Source organism: Bombus fervidus, chromosome 4 (genome assembly GCF_041682495.2).
Source record: "Bombus fervidus isolate BK054 chromosome 4, iyBomFerv1, whole genome shotgun sequence".
In the NCBI taxonomy this organism is placed as follows: domain Eukaryota; kingdom Metazoa; phylum Arthropoda; class Insecta; order Hymenoptera; family Apidae; genus Bombus; species Bombus fervidus.
Window position 1 is genome coordinate 12,458,015 of NC_091520.1, and position 19,919 is coordinate 12,477,933.

The 19,919-nt window shown below is 41.6% G+C and overlaps 1 protein-coding gene and 1 long non-coding RNA gene across 3 annotated transcripts; one reads left to right on the forward strand and one right to left on the reverse strand.

Annotated features, from left to right (window-relative positions):
* Window positions 1-910: 910 nt before the first annotated feature.
* On the reverse strand, window positions 911-19,226 carry LOC139987010 (uncharacterized). 2 transcript variants are annotated; one of them, XM_072002837.1, is made up of 3 exons: window positions 18,288-19,226; window positions 2,641-3,258; window positions 911-1,959 (listed from the first exon to the last, which is right to left on the reverse strand). In XM_072002837.1, exons 1-3 carry the CDS (start codon window positions 18,304-18,306, stop codon window positions 1,493-1,495), a joined length of 1,104 nt encoding a protein of 367 aa, XP_071858938.1. In that variant the 5' UTR covers window positions 18,307-19,226; the 3' UTR covers window positions 911-1,492. The 2 variants fall into 2 exon arrangements, with proteins under 2 accessions (XP_071858938.1, XP_071858937.1); XM_072002836.1 differs by having other exon boundaries at window positions 2,641-3,285; window positions 18,288-19,221.
* LOC139987011 (uncharacterized) lies at window positions 1,546-5,060 on the forward strand. Its single transcript, XR_011799769.1, has 3 exons — window positions 1,546-1,672; window positions 1,771-3,308; window positions 4,491-5,060. It is a non-coding gene; the product is annotated as an uncharacterized lncRNA (long non-coding RNA).
* Window positions 19,227-19,919: the final 693 nt, after the last annotated feature.

Below are 19,919 nucleotides of genomic sequence, written 5' to 3' on the forward strand. Positions count from 1 at the left end.
GTCTCAAACGAACTTCTCCTTTTGCTTCGCGGAAGCCTTGGTAATTACGAAGATCACCGCAACAGATTAACTTCGACTGAAATACGGCCGCGTTATTTGAACGTTCGGAAATTATATAAATATAGAGAAGATAAAAAGAAAATAAATTATTTTCTATTATCCGTAGGGAGCCGAACGTTCGAAAGGTGTGCCAAAAAGAAGAGAAGTTGTAGGAAATCTAAAGCACCGTTGTATTCTCGAACTCTTCAGCGTGCCAACTGAGCCGTGAGCTAGGAAGTAAATTAACGTCGGAGGACGAAAAATTTTCGGTGAATTATAGCGAAGCCGCCGTGCAAAGAGACAGTTCGTCTGAGATACGTTGTTATCAGATCGATCTTTTCGATGTCTCAGATCAACGCTGATAGATGCTACTGACTCGCGTGGTATTTGTTACACGTAGAAGATAATACACGTTATTATGTGGATCTAAAGTCGTATCATGAAAATAGGCGGCTATGTAATTATTGAGAATTAGTATTAATTTCATTCAAGGCACTTGTGTATTTGTAGTAACTACAGAAACTATAAAAAGACTTGAATCTCGTCATTCCGACAATTTGGTTTTGACACTCATATTTTATACGAGATTAACAAATTTATTTAATACATACCAGGTACCTTCGTCCTTTGCAGATTTTCCTCTTCGATTTCGAAGTATGAATGGAAAAAGATTGGAAGAGGGAGAAGAAGTACGTAAGTTCGTTGTTTAACTTGACGGAAAATATATATTTCCCAATGACAAAAGTTGCATTCCATAAAAAAGCATGGCAGAGGACTATAATCGCACAATCGTGACACGATCGTACATGTTTATCAGTTAAATAATATCGACAACATCCTCCCAATTTATCGGGGGAGCTTTTTTCGAACGTCTCGTTCGTAAATCTCGCTTCGCTGGGAATAAACGATCTTCTTTCCTTAACGATTATATCATTAAATCTACGCAAAGTTTGAACAAACATACAAAAAAAAAAAAAAGAAAAAAATAAAACAAGGTAAACGATTAAAACAGTATTCGCAGGTTCCACGAGTAACGTGCAAATCCTTTTTTTCAAAAGTTGCAACAATCTCGATCGTCTTCTCTCACAGTCCGTTTCACGAATAATAACGAACGTACAATTTTCTTTATGGCACTCGAAGGAAGGCACTCTTGGCAAACGACGATAAAAATATATAATACTGGTGAGATGATATACCGTTTTTGCCAGCCACACCCCATTAGGTACTTATTCATATCTCTTTCTTTATTCCTATATTTCTTGTCTTTATTCTCACTTACAACCACTTACTTTCATCGTTTCGATCGTCCTTTTCCTTAATTACATATCGATTATTAACTCATGGATACATATGCAACCACTATGTATATGTTTTATACCACGATCCAGTTACTTAGTCTTTCCACCACTCGCGTTTACTATCAGATAAAATCCTATCTAACGTCACGATCGTTTCAATTACAGGGACTAGCTGGTTGACTGTTCGTCGCCGACGACTGCATCATGATCGACTGTACAGTGAGAACCGGTGACGTGGTTGCCACGGGGGTGACGGTGTCCGAATGGTGATGATGATGATGGTACAGAGCCGACGCGTAATACTGCTGATGATGGTGATGGTGGTGCGGATGATGGTAACCGCTGGTTTCCTCGTTGTTATTGTTGCTGGCAGTGTTATCGTTGCTCTGATGATGATGGTGGTGACCGTGGTGATGATTATTGTTCACCGTAGCGCATAATGGCGACGTTGGCGACGGAGACGACTGCGAATTGATCAAGTTGCAGCTGGTGGCGAGGATGTCGTGAACCGTGTGAGAACTCGGCCACTGTAGACCGACGGAAGTAGCCGTCTGATGGCCGACACCGGGATGAATAGCGGTCGGGGAAGACGGTGACAGCTTGCCCGGCGTCGTCGGCCCAACTGGAAACGCACCGGTACCAAATTGGTATGGAGAGGTTCGTTCGAATTCGATTATTCAGCGCTCGTATCAAGATGGAAGAAAGAGACGCGACTGTTGCCTGATATCCCGCGAGCTCGCTGCTAGAACTGAACGCACACTTCAAGTTGCGCTGGTGGAGAACGAAGTTTTCTTTTTTGGACAGGTTTGTGTTTTTGTTCCTCCTCTCTGTCGTATCGGGATACGAACAGAGAGGAGGTGCCACACCTACTGTGTTCTTCCACCAATGTGTCACGTACCGTGCCCGGTAGGTTGGCGTCTCGAGCGAGAACTTTGCTCCGAATGTAACCCTTGAAAGCTATCAGGGAATCACGTTGATACTACGAAGGACGAAATTTCACCCAGTGCGTTCCATTTTATCTTTAAATCACCCGAGTCGAATAAATGCTACTCGATCAGATAAACACCAAGATCAACTAAGTAACACGAAGACGGGGTGAAACTTCCACCACGATAGCCTTTAAGAGTTATCGATAATGATACTTCTGATACCTATACGTATCTATGTGTTACATGTACATATATCGTTGATATAATTATCTAATGCAACGCGGATCAATGCGAACGCGAGAAACTGAAAATCGCAGAAAGTTCTCGCTCGAGGAAGAAGAACAAGAAGTCGCGAGATCATTGAGGCTACCAACCTTGATGATGATGATGATGGTGATGATGCGTTACAGCGGGCGGCGGCGTTGCGTGATAAGGCGTCGGCGGATACGGGACAGGACAAAGGGCGGCTCCAGCCGCGGCCGCGGCCGCGTACAAATGATGATGATGGTGATGATGCGCCGGATGATGGGGATGATGATGAATCGCGGTCGCCGCGCCGACCTTGTTCCTCAATATCCTCGAGATGCTGCTCACCGATGGCACGTTGTATTTGTCGCACACGCCATCCGACAACAAACGATCCCTGATCTCCCAAGCGAAGATACCAGGATCCTTCAGTTTCAATTGTTTGATATACTGGACCACCTTCGGGGTGGTGACACGGGGTTTGCTGCCACCGATCGCGCCAGGCAGTATGCTGCCTGTCTCGTGGTACCGGGCCAAGATCTTGCTGACACAACCATGGCTGACTCGCAGCTGCCGCGAGATGTCGCACGGCCTGATGCCCAGCTGTGCAAGCTCCACTATTCGCAACCTGACCGCATTTGGCAAGGGTCGGCCATTTACGAACACACCCCCTAATTGGTTCACCTCGCCGTACTGTTGCTGCTGCTGTTGTTGATGAGGCTGTTGCTGCTGTTGCTGCTGCTGATCTGCACCGAGTTCGCTCCCGTTATTCTCTGTCCGTAAACAACGTCGAACGGTGCATTAGCTTTTCGTAACTATAACAGCAATCGACTCGAAACGACCAGACTCGATATATAAATTTTATTTGTAGCTGTTGTTTCTTCAATTTACTCTCCGGCGGTGGAACATTCGTTGTACGATCTTAGGCTGCTCTCAGACTATCATTGCTATATCTATATGTAAGTATTTCAAGGTTCTCAACTAAAAGGATCAACGTGTACATATTGTCAGTACAATATCGTCCAATATTTGTTGATCGTCTGGGAGCATTAGCTTAAAAATAAGGGTTTTCTTCATTTATATCGGAAGAAAGCGAACACATCGAGAGCAAATTCTCACCACTTGCGTATTAACTCTGGTCGTCTTCGTTGTGGTCGAAGAACGGTTGGAAGCAGTCGAAGAAAAATTAGGCAGCCACCTTGGGTCGGTCGTCTTTTTAAAACGTGGTTGATTACGTCGCGACCCTCCGGGACCATAAAACTCTTAATAAATTTCTGCTTCATTCGGTCCTCTTATTTCGGATACGTGACACCCCGTTTCTCAATTCGAATCTCGCGTTCCGATTCGCGGAAACAGCAACGCGACGTCGACTTATAAAATCGTCGCGAAGTGAAAGCCATGGATAATTTTACGTTACGTTGGAACGTAAAACGAGCGGGTAATCTCGCATCGATTCGACGGGTTAGGCTACTAAATAACGCCACTATAATATACTTCGCATCGAGCCTTACACCTGGCGCCTGGGTTGGGTTTTAATGAGATGCAGATGTACGTCGGTTGCCTCTACTCGGCCGAGCTCGTCTGTAACAACCCTTAATTAGCGAAGCAATGCCCTAGCAATTGCCCCTAACTACGTTCCAAACCCACCTAAATTCCATTCTCCGGTAAGCAAAGACAACAACCCGTCACGAGAATAATAAGAGAGCTATCTTTAACTCGAGAGACCGATGCTCAAGTGTTGTTAGGACTCCCGGCGAGCACGTTAATTTTCCATTATTTAGGAAAATGCAGCAGATTTATAGGCGACGCTCGAAATAGAATTTTTCGCCAATATGCAAGTACCTCGTTCTATATTACTTTACGATCGACACGAAACAAACGTAAACGAGAATGAAAACCAAAAGGAATTGAACGTCCTCCTTTTCGCAAACAGATGTCTTCTCGAGTGCAAAAACGTTAATGCGTTGACATCTTCCAGGTTCTTTGATGTCGAGGATCGAAAGCTCCTTTCTTCATTTTGCATCTATTTGAAGTGGCGTGCAGTAGAAATAGAGAGGTGAACGGATATCCGTGAAGGAAGTACGAAGTCGTCATCGAGGAACGCGAGTGTACTTTCCTCCGTCCATGGAAGGGGCAAAATTTATGTGGCTTGGCCCTTTCTCCCTTCGGTTACGTCGGTCTCCATATTCCCTACCCATCGTCTCTCTTTTCTACGCGAACGCCGAGCTGACGTACGCGTTACGGAGAAGAGGAATAAATAAGAAAACCGCGGCGGAAAGGAGGGCCCTACGATGCCTCCGTGATTCCTGGAAGAAGAGTTTCGTCGGCGACGCCGCCGACCGTAGAGACGCGTTTTTGCACGGCCACCGGCCACCATTTTTTTTTTTCTTCGTCCCCCTTTTCGACATCCCCTCGATCTCCCCGTAATGGCGGCTTCTTGGCAGAGGCGCGAAACACGCGCCCTTTACGCCACGTTTCCACCATCAACGATCCTTTATCAATTTACGCGGGGCAAGTTTGTTTTAGAACTTGCGATGCTTGAAGTAATTTTCAAATGGTGCGATCTCGCGACTTTCGTTTCTTTCGCTGTTCGCTGATAGACATTTACCCATTTATCTATCTATTTATTTATCTATTTATACATGGAAAAATGCTCTATTACAGATTACAATAACAATACTTTACATGCTCGACGTAGAGCAGTGAAGGCGAATAAAACAATATTATCGTGTAATTTAAAAGATTACATTCAAGATGTGACATTGAAGATGAAGACCTGTAGAAAATAGCCACTCTTGTGGACGCTGTAATTGTGACTTAAAAGTTGCCGTTGTCTTCAATAGAGTAATAAAACAACGATATAATTTTGACGGTTCTAATTAATAACACGTAGAATGGAAGTTTTGAAGGATTTGAAAGATTCAGGAAAAAAGTCTACGGAGTTACGTATTTCATTGCTGTGTATATACACGTTCTACTGGACGGATCAGGGTGAAGTAAGTTAGCTGTGTAGTAATGTTGTGAAAAAAGCGGAGAGGAACGAAAAGGTCTGGAAGGGTCAAGTCGCATTTTACTTGATGTTAGATTTATATCAGATTGTTATATTTTATATTAGATATGGTATATACGAACGATTGAAACAGTTCATTTTTCTGTTAATAAATTTAAACAGGAAGATAAGATCGTCAATGCGTCTCCGTTCTTCTGGAGAACGTAGACGAAGAGAGTTTTGAGCGAGCTCATAGCTGTGATCGTTTTTTAGCATTGGACTTTCTTCGTCTTATCTATCCAGTTATTAATAAAGCGCTTCAAAGAAGAGGGTATTCCGATTTTAATACCTTTACTGTAATTTTATTACTTTTCGAGTTAGCCACTGTACTGTGAGTTACACGAGTTATATACACACGACATAATTTTTATCCACCGTTGACAGGTTCGCAAATATTATCTTTAATACAGAAAAAGCTCTCCGGTTTTAATCGAAAGACAAACGAGGAGGCGATTTTCGAAGAATCACCCCGCTAAAAGGAGCGAGTTTTTCAGCGGATCGCCGATTCGTGGAACGACCCCGACGTGGCCCGTTAAACTCCAACGATTTGGACTTAATGACCCGCGTTACATTAAAACTCCGTCTTTTTGCCGGCGAACCGTTCGATCGCGAGGGAGCAGCGCGGGCTCGTTAAACGGAAGACAAGCCCCGTGGTTTATGCGTGCTCCTCGTCGGCTCTCTTCTATAGGTGAGTAATTAATGAAGGGATAAACCGCTCGCATGATAGATTTATAATTACGATGAATTTCCTTGGCTCTAGAGCTGTTCCCACGAAACTGTCGACAACTCGCCGAATCGAGATTACGCTCCCGATAGAATTGGAAGTAAAGAGGAATTAAAAATTTGTCGGACGAGACAGAGACTTTTCGACTTTGTCTTTATAAGTAACGAAAATGAAAAACAATTATTATCTTCGTGATTGTTTGCGGATATAGAATAGCACACCTTACGTTCAACGAAATGTTTCTTTTTTTATACGATCTAAGGGAAATATTTTTCTTACTCCTCGAGTATTAGTCCTCGAGTTTTAAAGGACCTAAGCTCTAGAAATCCAATAAGGGTCGGTAATAAATTCTCAGCGGCTTATAGGTTTCTCCCTAAGTCTACCAGCTTGTAAGTCCATCCGATAACAGAAACGAAAACATACTAGATTCGAGAAGACAAATATCGAAATCTTATAAACCAATTTAGACATTGCAGCATACCTTGATTTCTTTGTAAAGCATATGAAGAAGAATTTCGTCTTTCAGTATTGTTACAACGAATATTAATTGGCTGTGAATATATTTCTTTCGATAAAGGTGACATGCCTTTGATTGATTTTGAGTCGGTTCTTGCTCGTTCTCCCGAATTACTGGAAAGTGAAGCTACCTCCTTATTGTAACAATCCTATCGATCGAAATGTAATTGACTGATCCACATATGTCTCATTGCTATAAAGAATACAAATTTACAACAAGTTTTGCCAGTTTATAGTTGTTTATAGTGGCATTTTATAGTGCTAGAGATATTCATCTTCAAAGTTGAAAGTTTTAACACGTAATCCTCCGTAGTAAGGTCGCTGGAAAACTGACTTTTTGATCAATTACGGAAAAACCGGTTTCACAAAGTTGTTAAGAAACTAACATCTATGTTCTGTAAAACGACTAAAAGAATCCTTCTTTTTCAAGTGCAGTTTCGAATAAAAGTAATTGTGGAATATATAATTGGAATATATCATGCAAAATATCTCTATATATAATGCGAAGTTATCATTCTGTCCATTTCTGAATTATTTCTTAGTGTAGGAAGCGCAGACAGCTAAGAAATTTCTTTCTAGGGAAAGAATCTTAGACATACGCGAAGAATACGGCTTTCGAGCCTCAGCGTGTTTTACTTTCGAGGGATGTCGTCGCGCTACGAATATCTTTAAGCTTGATTCACACTAGCGATCACGGTACAGTCAGATCACATCGAGTCAGCCGTCGGTCAAAATCGCTATATACGTAATTCAAAGAGAACATTCACAGTAGGCGGTACGATCGACTCAAGTGAAAATCTGTTGACCGTGGCATCGATATAGTAGCAATCAAAACCGCGGTCAATGCGGTCAACAATCGGAAAAGAACACCGAGGGCGAGCGTTTGATTGATCGTGATCTGACCGTAACTTTGACCGCTGGTACGAATCAGGCTTAAGAACTGGAACGACGAATTGTAAACGTTAAAGTGTACGAGCTCGTACCTATCAATGTTAATAAACTCTACACCGTCAATGTTCCTCGGTTGACAGTATCAGAGAAAAAGAAGAATGTCCCGAACGGGAAAGAGATCCTCCGGGTGCAGAGCATGTGTGCAAACACACACGCGTGCACGGTTCACCCTCCTCAACGATGAATACGTGTATTACACGCGTGTAAAATGACTACACGCGTCGGACCCTTTGATGTCGGCCATTTATCACCGTAGACCGGAGAAAAAGTCTAATAATATTGCGTGCACCGCGACGTTCACGCGCGTGTGCGCGCGTGAAATGGCCAGATCGTTGGTTCCACGCGCGCGATTCGCAGACGTATGAGTCCACTCGATCTTCCTACGACGATATATTCCACCTCGATTCGCGGGATCCGAGAAATTTGTGCGGTTCTTCGCGTAGACGCAGGGGAAAAGGGAAGAAAGGGAAAGAAAATGAAATGAATCACAAGCGAATCAACGGAAGCTTTATAGGTTAACAGACGATTTTACCACAATCGTGGGTTATATTAGAGAAACGATGGAAGTCGACGTCATGCTCGTGATCGAGATTGATAGCGCGAGTCCAGGCATAATTGATAACGTCAAACCGTGACACGGACATTACGTTGAATGGTCGATTGATCGAAAACCATGCGCACCAAAGGTATATGATACCTTTATAGAGATAGGTTGCCACCAATTTATGTAAGTTTATAGAACGAGCTTCGGGAGATCGAGTATAGGTACTTCTATATGTTAACAATTTGTACTTCTCCCGCTTGGATTGCAATTCGTAACATTTCAGATACGTTCCACATGAGCTGTCGTATCAGCTAATTTATGTTCTCGTTATTTTGCCAAACATTTTGAAATTTTCTCTTCGAATCATAATTTAAATAGCTTCCAGATATTTTCAATAACGTTCAGCTCTAGCATGACATACTACAATTTATGTAGCAATATAGCTGTACGACACAGTATAGCAATGTATCAAATAGATCAGTGCACGAGCTTTTATACAGGTTCGGTAATAACATGGACAGCTAACGACAATTTGACGTTTACGACGCGCAACTGAAAAAGTGAAACATGGTCCTAACTCGTCTCGCATGTGGTCCTAAATCTCTTCGATCTCGCTCGTAGCTATATATGTTGTTATTCGTGTAAACCGTAAACGATCCTCCAATTATTTCTCGTGGCATGCACACTTCGTTTTCCAAGGAACGAAGAAGAAAACGATAAAAAGCAGCGAGCCGACGAGACGACGAGGGAAGGATCGACTAATTTGGTAGCTGGAAATTTGCGAAAACGATACCGGGGAGGCGGAACAAATTGTCGCGGATAAAAGAAGCAGCAAAAATCGGCTGGTGCACGCTGCTGGTGTATAAGTAGAAAAGTTGAACGACGGACGCGCGAGTCCGTGATGTGGGCGTACACCGGACGAGTGATGGATGTCAGTGTCACCCTCGAAAACACGTGTTCCGCTTACATAGATGCCCGAAACGCGACCAGTGTTTGTCTACCATTCTCACTCGCTAATTATCGACCCCTCTGCCTATCCCCTTTGTCGGCCTCTCGCTCCTCTTTTATAGAAACGGATCTTTCGTTTAATTTCCGCGCTCGTCTGCACCCCGGCGCCCACATGTCACTGATTAGTTCCTTCCAACGTAAACGCCGCGCCGTGTCGAAGATTAAAGGTCCTTCGTTTTACACCGTGAACGTGGAACAAGTTGAAACGGTCTGAAACGATCTGGAGCAAGTTTTGGCTCGAAATCCATAGAATACAGTGGTACAGCACTGGATGGCACTGCTCTGTATCGCTCGCCTTCACGCGTTACTGTGTTGTTCTATTTGTGTATATGTGACATTTTCGGCCAATACGCCTGCCCATCTCTACGATTGCGTTGAGTTTATACGAAACGATCGGACCTACATTCCTTGCTTTAGTATTTTCCATCCAGTTCGATACATCGTTAGAAGGTAGGCTTATTTAACGAATACTTTGAAAGAAAATACGTTCGAACTGTTTATATGGGACTTGAGAAATGGAAACGATGAACCTTTCGAACATAAGAGGATTTCGATTAGATAAATTCGAAGCTTTATGAGTACTTTAAGTAGAAGATTAGTTATCGATATTCTTGTGGTAGCTTTCTATTCGCTTCAGCTTTCTATTAAACAATATCCAATGATATTCCTAATATTTAGTTTCTGCCTTTCACTACTCGACCTATCATTTTTATAAAATTCCTTTCAAATTTATTAGCAGTTTAGGTTTCCTTCAAATCTAATCAAAGTGTCTAAGTACTCATACGTACATGTACGTTCTCGAACTCTACAGCTACTCATTTTGATATTCGGAATCGATTCAAATAAAGCGGAACATAATCTCCTACGATTAACAATAGAATGTCATAAAGCGAGACCTTTGTACTAGAACTGACTCGTATTCGTACTACTACGCATTGGACTTGGTCTCATCGCTAGCGTAGAGCGTTCGGTAATTAATTAAATTAACGAAAGGATAGTTAACGAGGTAGAGTCGCGGAGCTAGTTAGGATTCGCAAGATCGTTTCATGGAATGGAGAATATTCTGAAGGGTCGTGAATCTTGATATTTAGCCGAAATACTTAGCGGAATACCGAGTCGATGCACGAGCATAGATTTATAACACGTGCTCACGTTGAATCCGCAGACGTTGAAAATAGTCCTGTCATGTTTCATCATTATTTCCAGAGGCCTCATAACCTGGGCACTCGCCAAATAGAATTGTTAGGACCTATATGCCACCTCTTACGCAGTCATAATGTTAATAATTAACAAAAGAGCGTTGAATATATGCTTCCGACTCGCCTGTATAACAGCGCGTTAATTCGCAAACCTCTGTTATTTTGCTTCGATTCTGCTGTGAAATCGAAAAGATTCTCAATAATTCGAACGGGATTTCGCATAATCTAAAAACTGGGAATTGTAATCGAATCGTCTATCGCGTTCGATCCAAGTATAGCAATACACGCAGTTACATGCAAGTAATATAAATCGTAAATCATGTCGCGTTATCGCGAATGGTTAATTTATATATGCCAGGAATATACTTTTCTCAGACTCTTTAAGAAAAAAACTCGTCGGATCCCGACATCGAAAGAACGGATTTTGAATTTTTTTCGTCGATTAGCAGAGAGTCTATTTATAAGCGTGAAATTTATGCAACTCGATGCACGAGGAAATTAATTATATGCTAATCGCGGTACATTTTTCATGATAACCGTTTGACCTCGTCGAACATAGTTTCATCATAGCTCTGCCGATTTCTACATGCGGCTGCCGAGTAAACCGAGTGTTACGATGAATTTCAATCGAACTCTCTGATCCCTCTGCTAACGAAACACGATTATCTCGTCGAGCAACTCTTCTCTTCAAAATTTTTCACCGTGACGTTTATGTTCCTTATAAATATCCAAACATTTCCTTTGAACTTTATGCTCAGTTTTCGTAATACTGATCGTTTAATGTTAATTTCCTCGTAACTTCGGGCCTGTACAATTCAACTTTTTAATCATCAGTTAAATCATGATTTTGAAAGCGTTTCTTCTCATCGACGAAATTACGCACTCGTTTTATTCATTAAGCGTTTAACGAATAGATTTGTAAGTTTCCCGCGCGATTTCTACTCGGCTTCCCTTTCCCTCCGAGAGACCGTACCTTTCTTCGCGCAACCTAAAATACACGCGTGCAAAATTTATCTCGCACACGCGTGTGCGTGAGGCCGGCTCACATCTGGAATACGCGATGACAGTGGGACCGAAATATATTCGATCGACGAACAAAAAACGCGCTCCGCCGAAAATTACGTTCCCTTTTTTCACTTGGATCCTTCAAACGCGGCTCGATTTTCGTTAAATTAAACAAATAATATTCCTTTCGCCTAAATAATTAATAACGATCTCCCCCTTCCATCAAATTTAGTTTCTGCGCACTAGAAAAATCGGCTAAAGGAATTAAAATACGAGATATACGAGACACTTTATCCATATACTTTACAAAAAACATAAATCACAGAAACTTTCCAATAATGCAGCATCGCTGAAAATTCTACCACCCAGTTCGATGAAACGATGTTTTAGAAACGTACGGAGTACGTATTCGCAGGACCTTGTGGAATTTGTAATTTGAAGTTAGGAAACTTGCGAATCTACCTATGAGATTTCTAAGGAAATTTATCGATCGATCGTTTTGTCTATTCTGGCACATCATTCTGTATAATATATCGAAGACAGAATCGAGAGAGTTACGTTTTCTTAGAGAAGACCAAGACCGCGAAGATGAATACCGAAGTAAACGAAGAGCGAGCCGTAATTGAAAGCATGTTCTGTGCCGAGACGAAAATTGCTACTCGACTCTGAATGCTATAGAGTCGCGACAGGTTTTTGGGATGGGCTATTAGAAGAAACCCCTGTGGCGGGCCGCCAGGATCTTGAATCACGAGACGAGTATGCAAAACTTCACGTCCAAATCGTGCAAGTAATAACTTGTCAACGATACATCTCCGGATCGTTTCGCCTTACGATCGTTGTTTGTGGATGACTATATGCCGTATCTAATAGTCCATACGATACGTTCCACCTTGCCACGCTTTCATAGCCAAATCGCGATCCACGCTACATTACCTGAGGTACAGTCAGAGGATTAACTTCGTTAATGTCAGTCGAAAACATTCTTTCGTCTTTTCATTCGCAGCTTTTAATTTTCATTCCTATAGGTGTGTGCAAATCGAGGTTTTCATCAAAGGTTTCCGTTCATAGGCATTGGTACACTTGCGAGAAATTCAATGAACCTGAAAAGTCATTGAAAAATTATCAAAACCTTTAAGAGTTATCGTTTCGAGTGAAACGTTAGACTATAAAGGACTCGTGTTATATATAGACTATAGATGATTTTATAATATGGATTCAGATTTTGAACAGATTTTTTGGAATATCTAATCTAATTCACCTTCAATTTCTCTAATAGGATTTAGACCAGCAAACTTTCGAGATCAATCATCATTTATTAGAATACTATATCATGTTGTAATGCAAATAATTTGGACAAATATTAGGTTGCAGTATCGGCTGTAGAATACAGAAGTTTGATCGATTAAATTGTTTCTTGAATACAATTAATTTAAATTAATCGTGAAGTATCGTATAAAACTGGCAGGTGTCCTGATACTTAAATACGAACGAGAGCATAGGATCAAATAAACAAATTTAACTATGTTAAGTAGGTATTATAACTGTCAAAATAGACAGAAATTCGTTTCTTATTTCAATTGAGATATTTACATAGTTTATTATGTTTATTATGCATCGATTATGTTTCCAAATTTATTCATGAACAGTATCCATTCCTTTAAATGACCGAAGAGATCGTCGTGCAATAACATATTACTGAAAGTTCCATAATCCCGAAAATATGATTCTGAGAACGAGAGAGACACGTCAAAGTGTTGCTTAACAGTCGCAAAAAAGAAGATATCATCTCTTACGTTTTGGGCAATCTACTATTTACGTATTTAGCGATATCGCGACGCTTAAACTGCACGAATTAGCTTTTTAGCTTGCTAGGAATTTAGATAAATGCAATTTTAGTATATTTAGATAGTAATTGGTAGATAATTGTTTTAGCTTTACTTCGTAAGACGGTGTTTTAACGTTCTTACAATTAAATTCGATGAAACATCCAGAATGAAACATTTTACGAACCGGTCCGATACGACGATGTTTTAGGAGCGTTCGGAGTATTTACAGGACCTTTAGGAATCTGTAATTTGTAGTTAGCAAATTTGCTTTAAATTTAGTCAAAAGTCATAGTAGCAAATACGGAGGTTCTCCTACGAAATTGGCTTTAAAAGGGTCGAGAAATTAACCACCAAATTGTCGCAAAGTTTTCAAACCTTCTGAGAGGGTTGAAAGAGGATTCGAAACATCCCTGAGAAAGGAAGTCAGAGACGGAACAGTTGGTAGGTAGCTCGAGACAACTCCAGAAGCTAGCACAAGTATTTGAGCAGTCCTTTGTCAACTGGACCCTTTAAAAGCTAGCTTCCTTGTTTAACTAGAACAAACGGTACTAATTGAACGCTAATGAATCTGTAACTGCACGTTGTCTGACAGTGTCAATAAGACACGAGACGTTCTTCCGAATCTTTCATAGGGAACAATCTGATCTTCTACTTAGACTACAGAGTCTAACAGTATCCTCCTTTCATCCAAATTAATACGAAAATCTTTCCCAATGTTGTCTATACAAAACTACATGAAATGTCCAAACCTTGTAATATTTAATACACATGAGCTAAATCTTCGTCTTCATAAGAATTTATTGATTTTAATTTTTTCAGCTTTCTCTTCGTATTATTAATTTGCATAAGCAGATATCGGAAATCTAACAATAAAACATACGCATTCATTCCCACTACATTTGATATTTTCATTTTAATCATAATCCTTTATGTTACGAGACCTATCTTATCTATAACTATATATCTATATATCCTAGCGTCAAAACAAAAGTACAACATTGTTTCTGACTAGTCTGGATCTCACAGTATGTACGATATTTCTTATAATATTTAGTAGGTGAACTAAATCTTTGTCCTCGTAAGATATGAATTTGCATAAACATCGGCAGTCTAACAATGATATATACCTGTTTATTTTCACTACAACGCTTTACAGGTCTATAGTTCCAGCGTTAAAGCGAAAGTATAACAATACTATTCTAACTGGACCCCCACAGTAGTAGTTAAGTATTAAGCATCAGCCGACCAGTACATTAATCGCTTAATTATTCCATGTCGATAGCAGCGTGCACATTATGAGCATTGTTAAACGCGATTGATGAATCTCAACGTCCACAGATAGCTTTGTGAAACGGTTCGCGATCAGTGCAAAATAACGGAGGATCGTTTAACGGTCAATCGTTCGTTGCGAAGTGCCGTGACAAATTTGTATTGTCCGCCGTAATGTCTCACCCACGTAAACAGGCGTGAAGGAATACAAAAGGAACATAAAACGTCGTTTTATCTATGGAATACGTTTCCAATGTACCGCGGTTACATATCGAGGTCTTGAACCGTACATGTGGCTACGCGTGTATTGGTGTCAATGACTTCAGAGATTGTCAACGTCATTGGAGAAAAAACCAGAGCCCGATAACACAGGCGTTTTAAACCGACTCAAACATCGCCTCGGTTTCCATCGTTCTTCTTTCTACTCGCGCTGCGAAATTTTACCGACTTTCAGAACGGTCATCGCGGTCGGTCGTATTAAAATATACCCTTCGAAGCAGAATAACATTTTTAAAATTGGATCGAAGTATTTGGATTCCCTTAAGAAGTTAGAAGAATTAACGCGCCGAATGACGCGTAAGAAACTTTCGAAAAAATTACGATCGGTCAGCGATAATAAACGTTGCTTTTTATAGCTTCTCCACCCGATGTTGTAATGAAAAATTAAACGATACGTTTTGTAGATTTATGCCAGTTACGCTATAGTACGTGCTGAAAATTTCATTGGAACCGGTTAACGTTGCTACGAGCTACGAACGATCGAAAATAGCGAGAAACGCAGTTTTCCATGATTTTCAGCCTGAAATCTAAAGCTCGTTTTCGTATAAACCTATTTCGACGAATTAACACAATCGACTGTATATTTATCATCAAGAAAAACATGACCCGTACGACTAGATATTTCCGCATTTTTATAAATATTTATAAATATTTAAAAAGAGGACCTGTATCGCGTATACTGTCTACGCTCCCTATAATTTATTTCATATTTCTTGTACAAAGTCTTCGTCCTAATCGAATCCTTTTTGAGGGACACTCGAGCTAATAGACTTTTTAATTATACGTAAGTAAGATGGATGGGTTGGCCTGCGATTCGTACGTATACAAAATAATGTCGCGCGTCCATACGTCTGTGGAAAGATCGGTATTGCTGCAAGGGTAACGATAAATCTAGGTCATCGGCAGCGTTTCACGCGTCACAATAAACGTGGAACATCATCGAGATTTATGATCCTGCGTTACCAAAATGTAGGTCATCGTGCACTCGGTTCAGCATCGTCGATCGGACGTGTCATTCCTCTATCGTAGACGTTTTCCAAAAAAGATCAACATTTTGCAATTGTCATACGTTTTGCAACTATCATATCATCGCGCGGATACTCATCTTACCGAAAAGTGGATTAACTTCTTGCGAAAATCGACGAAAAACGGAGTAAATTTTTAAGAACCTCTCCCGGTGAATATTTGAGGAAACATCATCGCCAAAGTAAGATCTACAAAATTCTTATTAAATCGATTTCATCCGCTGTCTTTGGAAATAACAATATCGTCAACGTACAATACGATCGACATTGTACAAGGAATAAACTTTTTTTCAGATTTGTTGCGATAAGAATAATTAGTCGAAGAAGACGAAATCGAAGGATAGCATAATAACAGCCAACGTTACGATAACATATATCAGAGGAAACTCTCTCCGTATTTCCAAAGATCTGTTTAGTTAACGGAAATGCGCAGTTGGCTGGACGTTTCACCGGTATCTGGTGGTATAGATCATGCTCCCCGAGAATCGTCTGCGAAACAGTCTCGTTAGGACGGTCCACTTCGATATTCGTCAAGCCAGAAAACGCCGCTGACATAATTATTAAACACCGAACGGATTCGTTCTACGCTTCGTGGCCACGGCCAGTCCCGATATACGGTTGCTACGGCTGGTCGGGAGTTTCAGAAGAAAAAGAAAAAAAAAGAAAGAAAGATCGAAAGCAGAGCGATAAGGAGCCGAGGAGGGCATCCGGCACCCAGCAAGGTCAAAGGTTTCTGGAGAAATGAGTACAGTATACTTTCTATGAATGGATCGACTCGTAGCATCTTTCACGCGAATTATTCCACCATTTGCCAACTATTTCTATACTCAAGCTTTTGTAAATCGTATCGATCCTATCGGTTGTCCAAGTCAGCACGCTATTCAGCTTACGTACGCTAATGCGTACGCTTTCGCCTGTATATCGATAAGTAAATAAATGTTTGTTTCCGCACATTTCTTCTTCTTAACTCTGCTACCAGTTCTTTGGATCGCCTTCTGAACCCATTGCGCTTCGTTATTGTTAACGAATTTCTAACATTTGAGAAAAGTAGAATACGGAAGGATCGTTGCTGATACGTATAATTTTCTATTTTAAGCATATGCTAAAAGTGTTCTCTTCAAACGGTAAGGATCATTTGTTAAAAAAAAGAAGAGCGACATTGAGATTAAAAAATTATAATACGAGTCCTCCTCCGTTAACGAATTTCTTTTGAAAAATCGTCGTTGATACGAATTTCTCGTAAATGAATTATCTAAAATTTCTTTCGAGCAACTACATGGTAAAAATGATTGAAAACGAAACAGAAAGCTTCGTTGAACGATAGCGTACGATCGAGGAATGATCGAATATTGTTTGTCGAGACGCAGAGCCGATAGAAGAGATTTAGATGCATTTTAGCGATCGTAAACAAAAAATTGGAATGAAACGAGCTTGTGCACGGTGTTTAGATGCGCTCGTGTTGGTAGATAATTCTGGCAACCTATTTCATTATCGTACGCGATTCGCTTGAAATTAATAAGTGGCGAGCGACGGCGCCACACCAAGATACAACCAAGCGCCACGTCTCATTTAATTATAAATTCAATTAGGTCGAAGTTGATTGGCATATGCAAACACATCGCGCGCCATCGAGATTCGATCTTTCATCTCGTCGAACAGTCGCATTCGGGCAAAAACGTACGAGAAGAAAATGAGTTTCACTAGGAGACCGGCGTCGAGACACCCGCGATTCATCGCTCTATATAAAGTTACATCACGCTTTGAAATTTCGCCGCAGATAAGACGCGGATGGTCCCATTAATCGCGAAACAGAAATATCGTGACGCTAACATAACTCAAAGTTTGACGAAAGTATATATCAAGCGTGGTAAATCAATTCTATGGCATGTGACGCTAACGTAAGTTTATGCCAATGTAATGTAACAACTACATATAGCAACATATCTCTTATTTTTAGCGAAACGTCGGTGTTCGATATATCGTTACGAACGTTGACTATCTTTTAATATTTTACAATTTCGGAGATGTAACAACTGTCCTAAAACTTTCGAGCGAAACCTTTTCTATCCAACAAGTTCGAAAGTTCTGCTTGCACGAGTTTCAACTCTTCGATCGAGTTAGTTTCATAATTAGACGGTTTAACGAATATCGTTCAAATATAATTCTCCGCAGATACGTTTCTGATATTCTCCAGCTATTGCCAGCGACATAAACCAAATTCTTCTTCGACTGTTCCAACTGTTCGAACAAACCAGGAATGAATCCTCCTCAACATCTAGCAATGTTTATTAAAAAAAGATTCAGAGGTACATTACGTAATCGTAGTTACGTTGTCATATGGTATGGACACGAAGTGGGAATTGTAGGAGCAATTTCTCACCTAGCACGATGGGATCCATGAGGAAGAGCAGCCTTGCAGCCGTCGGCTACGCGCAACGCGGTTCCTCCAGTTCCTCCGCAGACCTTGCCCCGTTCACTCCGCTTTTCTCCGCTTTAATTATACTACCCAGGCTGATTGCGCGATTCGTTTATTCGATCTTTCGATTTGCCGATCTCGATAATAGCTTCCAAAGCTCGTCCAACGATCTCATAAAGTCTGCACTCCGTTCACCGTGCACCAAACGTGTTCCTTCGACTATCAGCATTCCTCCCGCTTCACATTTTCCAGCGATACGTGCAACAGATCGCTCCGATCGTCTCGAGGAATCTCAAACGATCTTCGGATCTTGAAATTCTCCTATCGTACACGTAACAACGAATAACAAAATACCTGGGTAATTAGCTTCACCGAGGAGGTATCGGTAAGTCACTTGGGCGAATGCGGAAAGGAAACGCGAGCCAGGTGAAAGGTGGAGAACACTGGAAGAATCGAGTGGTAACGAGCGTGAAGGGAGCCACGCCGCCTTCCTTCGTCGTCCTTCATTCACGCGCACCGAAGGGGGACACTGAAGGCGTTCTCGCGGCTGTCCACGGAAAAACGCGACAATTGAACGGTAAATAATCCGGTGCGCGGCACCGTGTCCGTGTGCACTCGCCCTATAAAAGAAGAAACGTGGACATAAACGAAAAAGAGGAACAAAAGAGAGGGGCAGGGGGAGGGAAGGGGCAGCGAGAACGAGAAAGGCAGTAACAGCGGAGTCGCGGCTAGACGAGACGAAAAAAGAAGCACGGACACGGTCAATGGTGCGCGGCTCGCCCTTCGCTGCCTCACTGACTGGGGCGACAGATTTACCAGAGCAGAAATAAGAAATCTCCTCTCCGGCTAGTAGCGTAGCCTTTAGAACGCGGTCCCCCGCCTGCTCTCTTGTGTAAGTAGACTCCTTCTACGCGTATACGTGTACGACACACGAATTAGCATAGAAAGAGAGAGCGTATCTCTCGTGATTGAACCCGTGTGTGCGTGAAAGAACGTATCCACCTACTGTGTACTCTTGTTTTAAGCGTGCGTGATCGTGCATACTCGTTGCAACGAGAGTGAATAAGAGGAAACGTAAAGATTCAGCGAGAGCGAGTGAGATAAAATATAGAGGAAGATCCTCATCCGTGTAAGGAAGATTAAACGAGGATAGAGAGTGGAAATGAGAGAGAAATATGCAAAGAAGCGCGAGTGGAAAGAAGATGGAAGATGAGAGGGCTGCAAGTGGTCGATCGACCAATCGGTGGCCGCTCACACTAAAGCTCTGCGCACACTTCTGCGCATCCGTGTGATCGAGCAAGTAAAGTACATGCTCTCTTGTAATTATGATCCCTTGCTATTGTGTGCGCCGGAGTAGGAGTACTGGTGCGCACGCTCGACCAAGCACGGCCAATAATCACGATGGGACTAAGGGGGAAAGTTGGCCACGCTTAAGAGGCGGAGTCACATTCGCACGGACCATTGGCGAGAGCAGTGCACCGTGAGCGAGCCTGGTTTACGCCTCTTCATTGTGGTCTTTTGCCACGCGTTCATTGTCTTATTCTACTTCTCCCTTGTTGACGACTCCAATGCGCTGTATATATAACATTTCGGTCG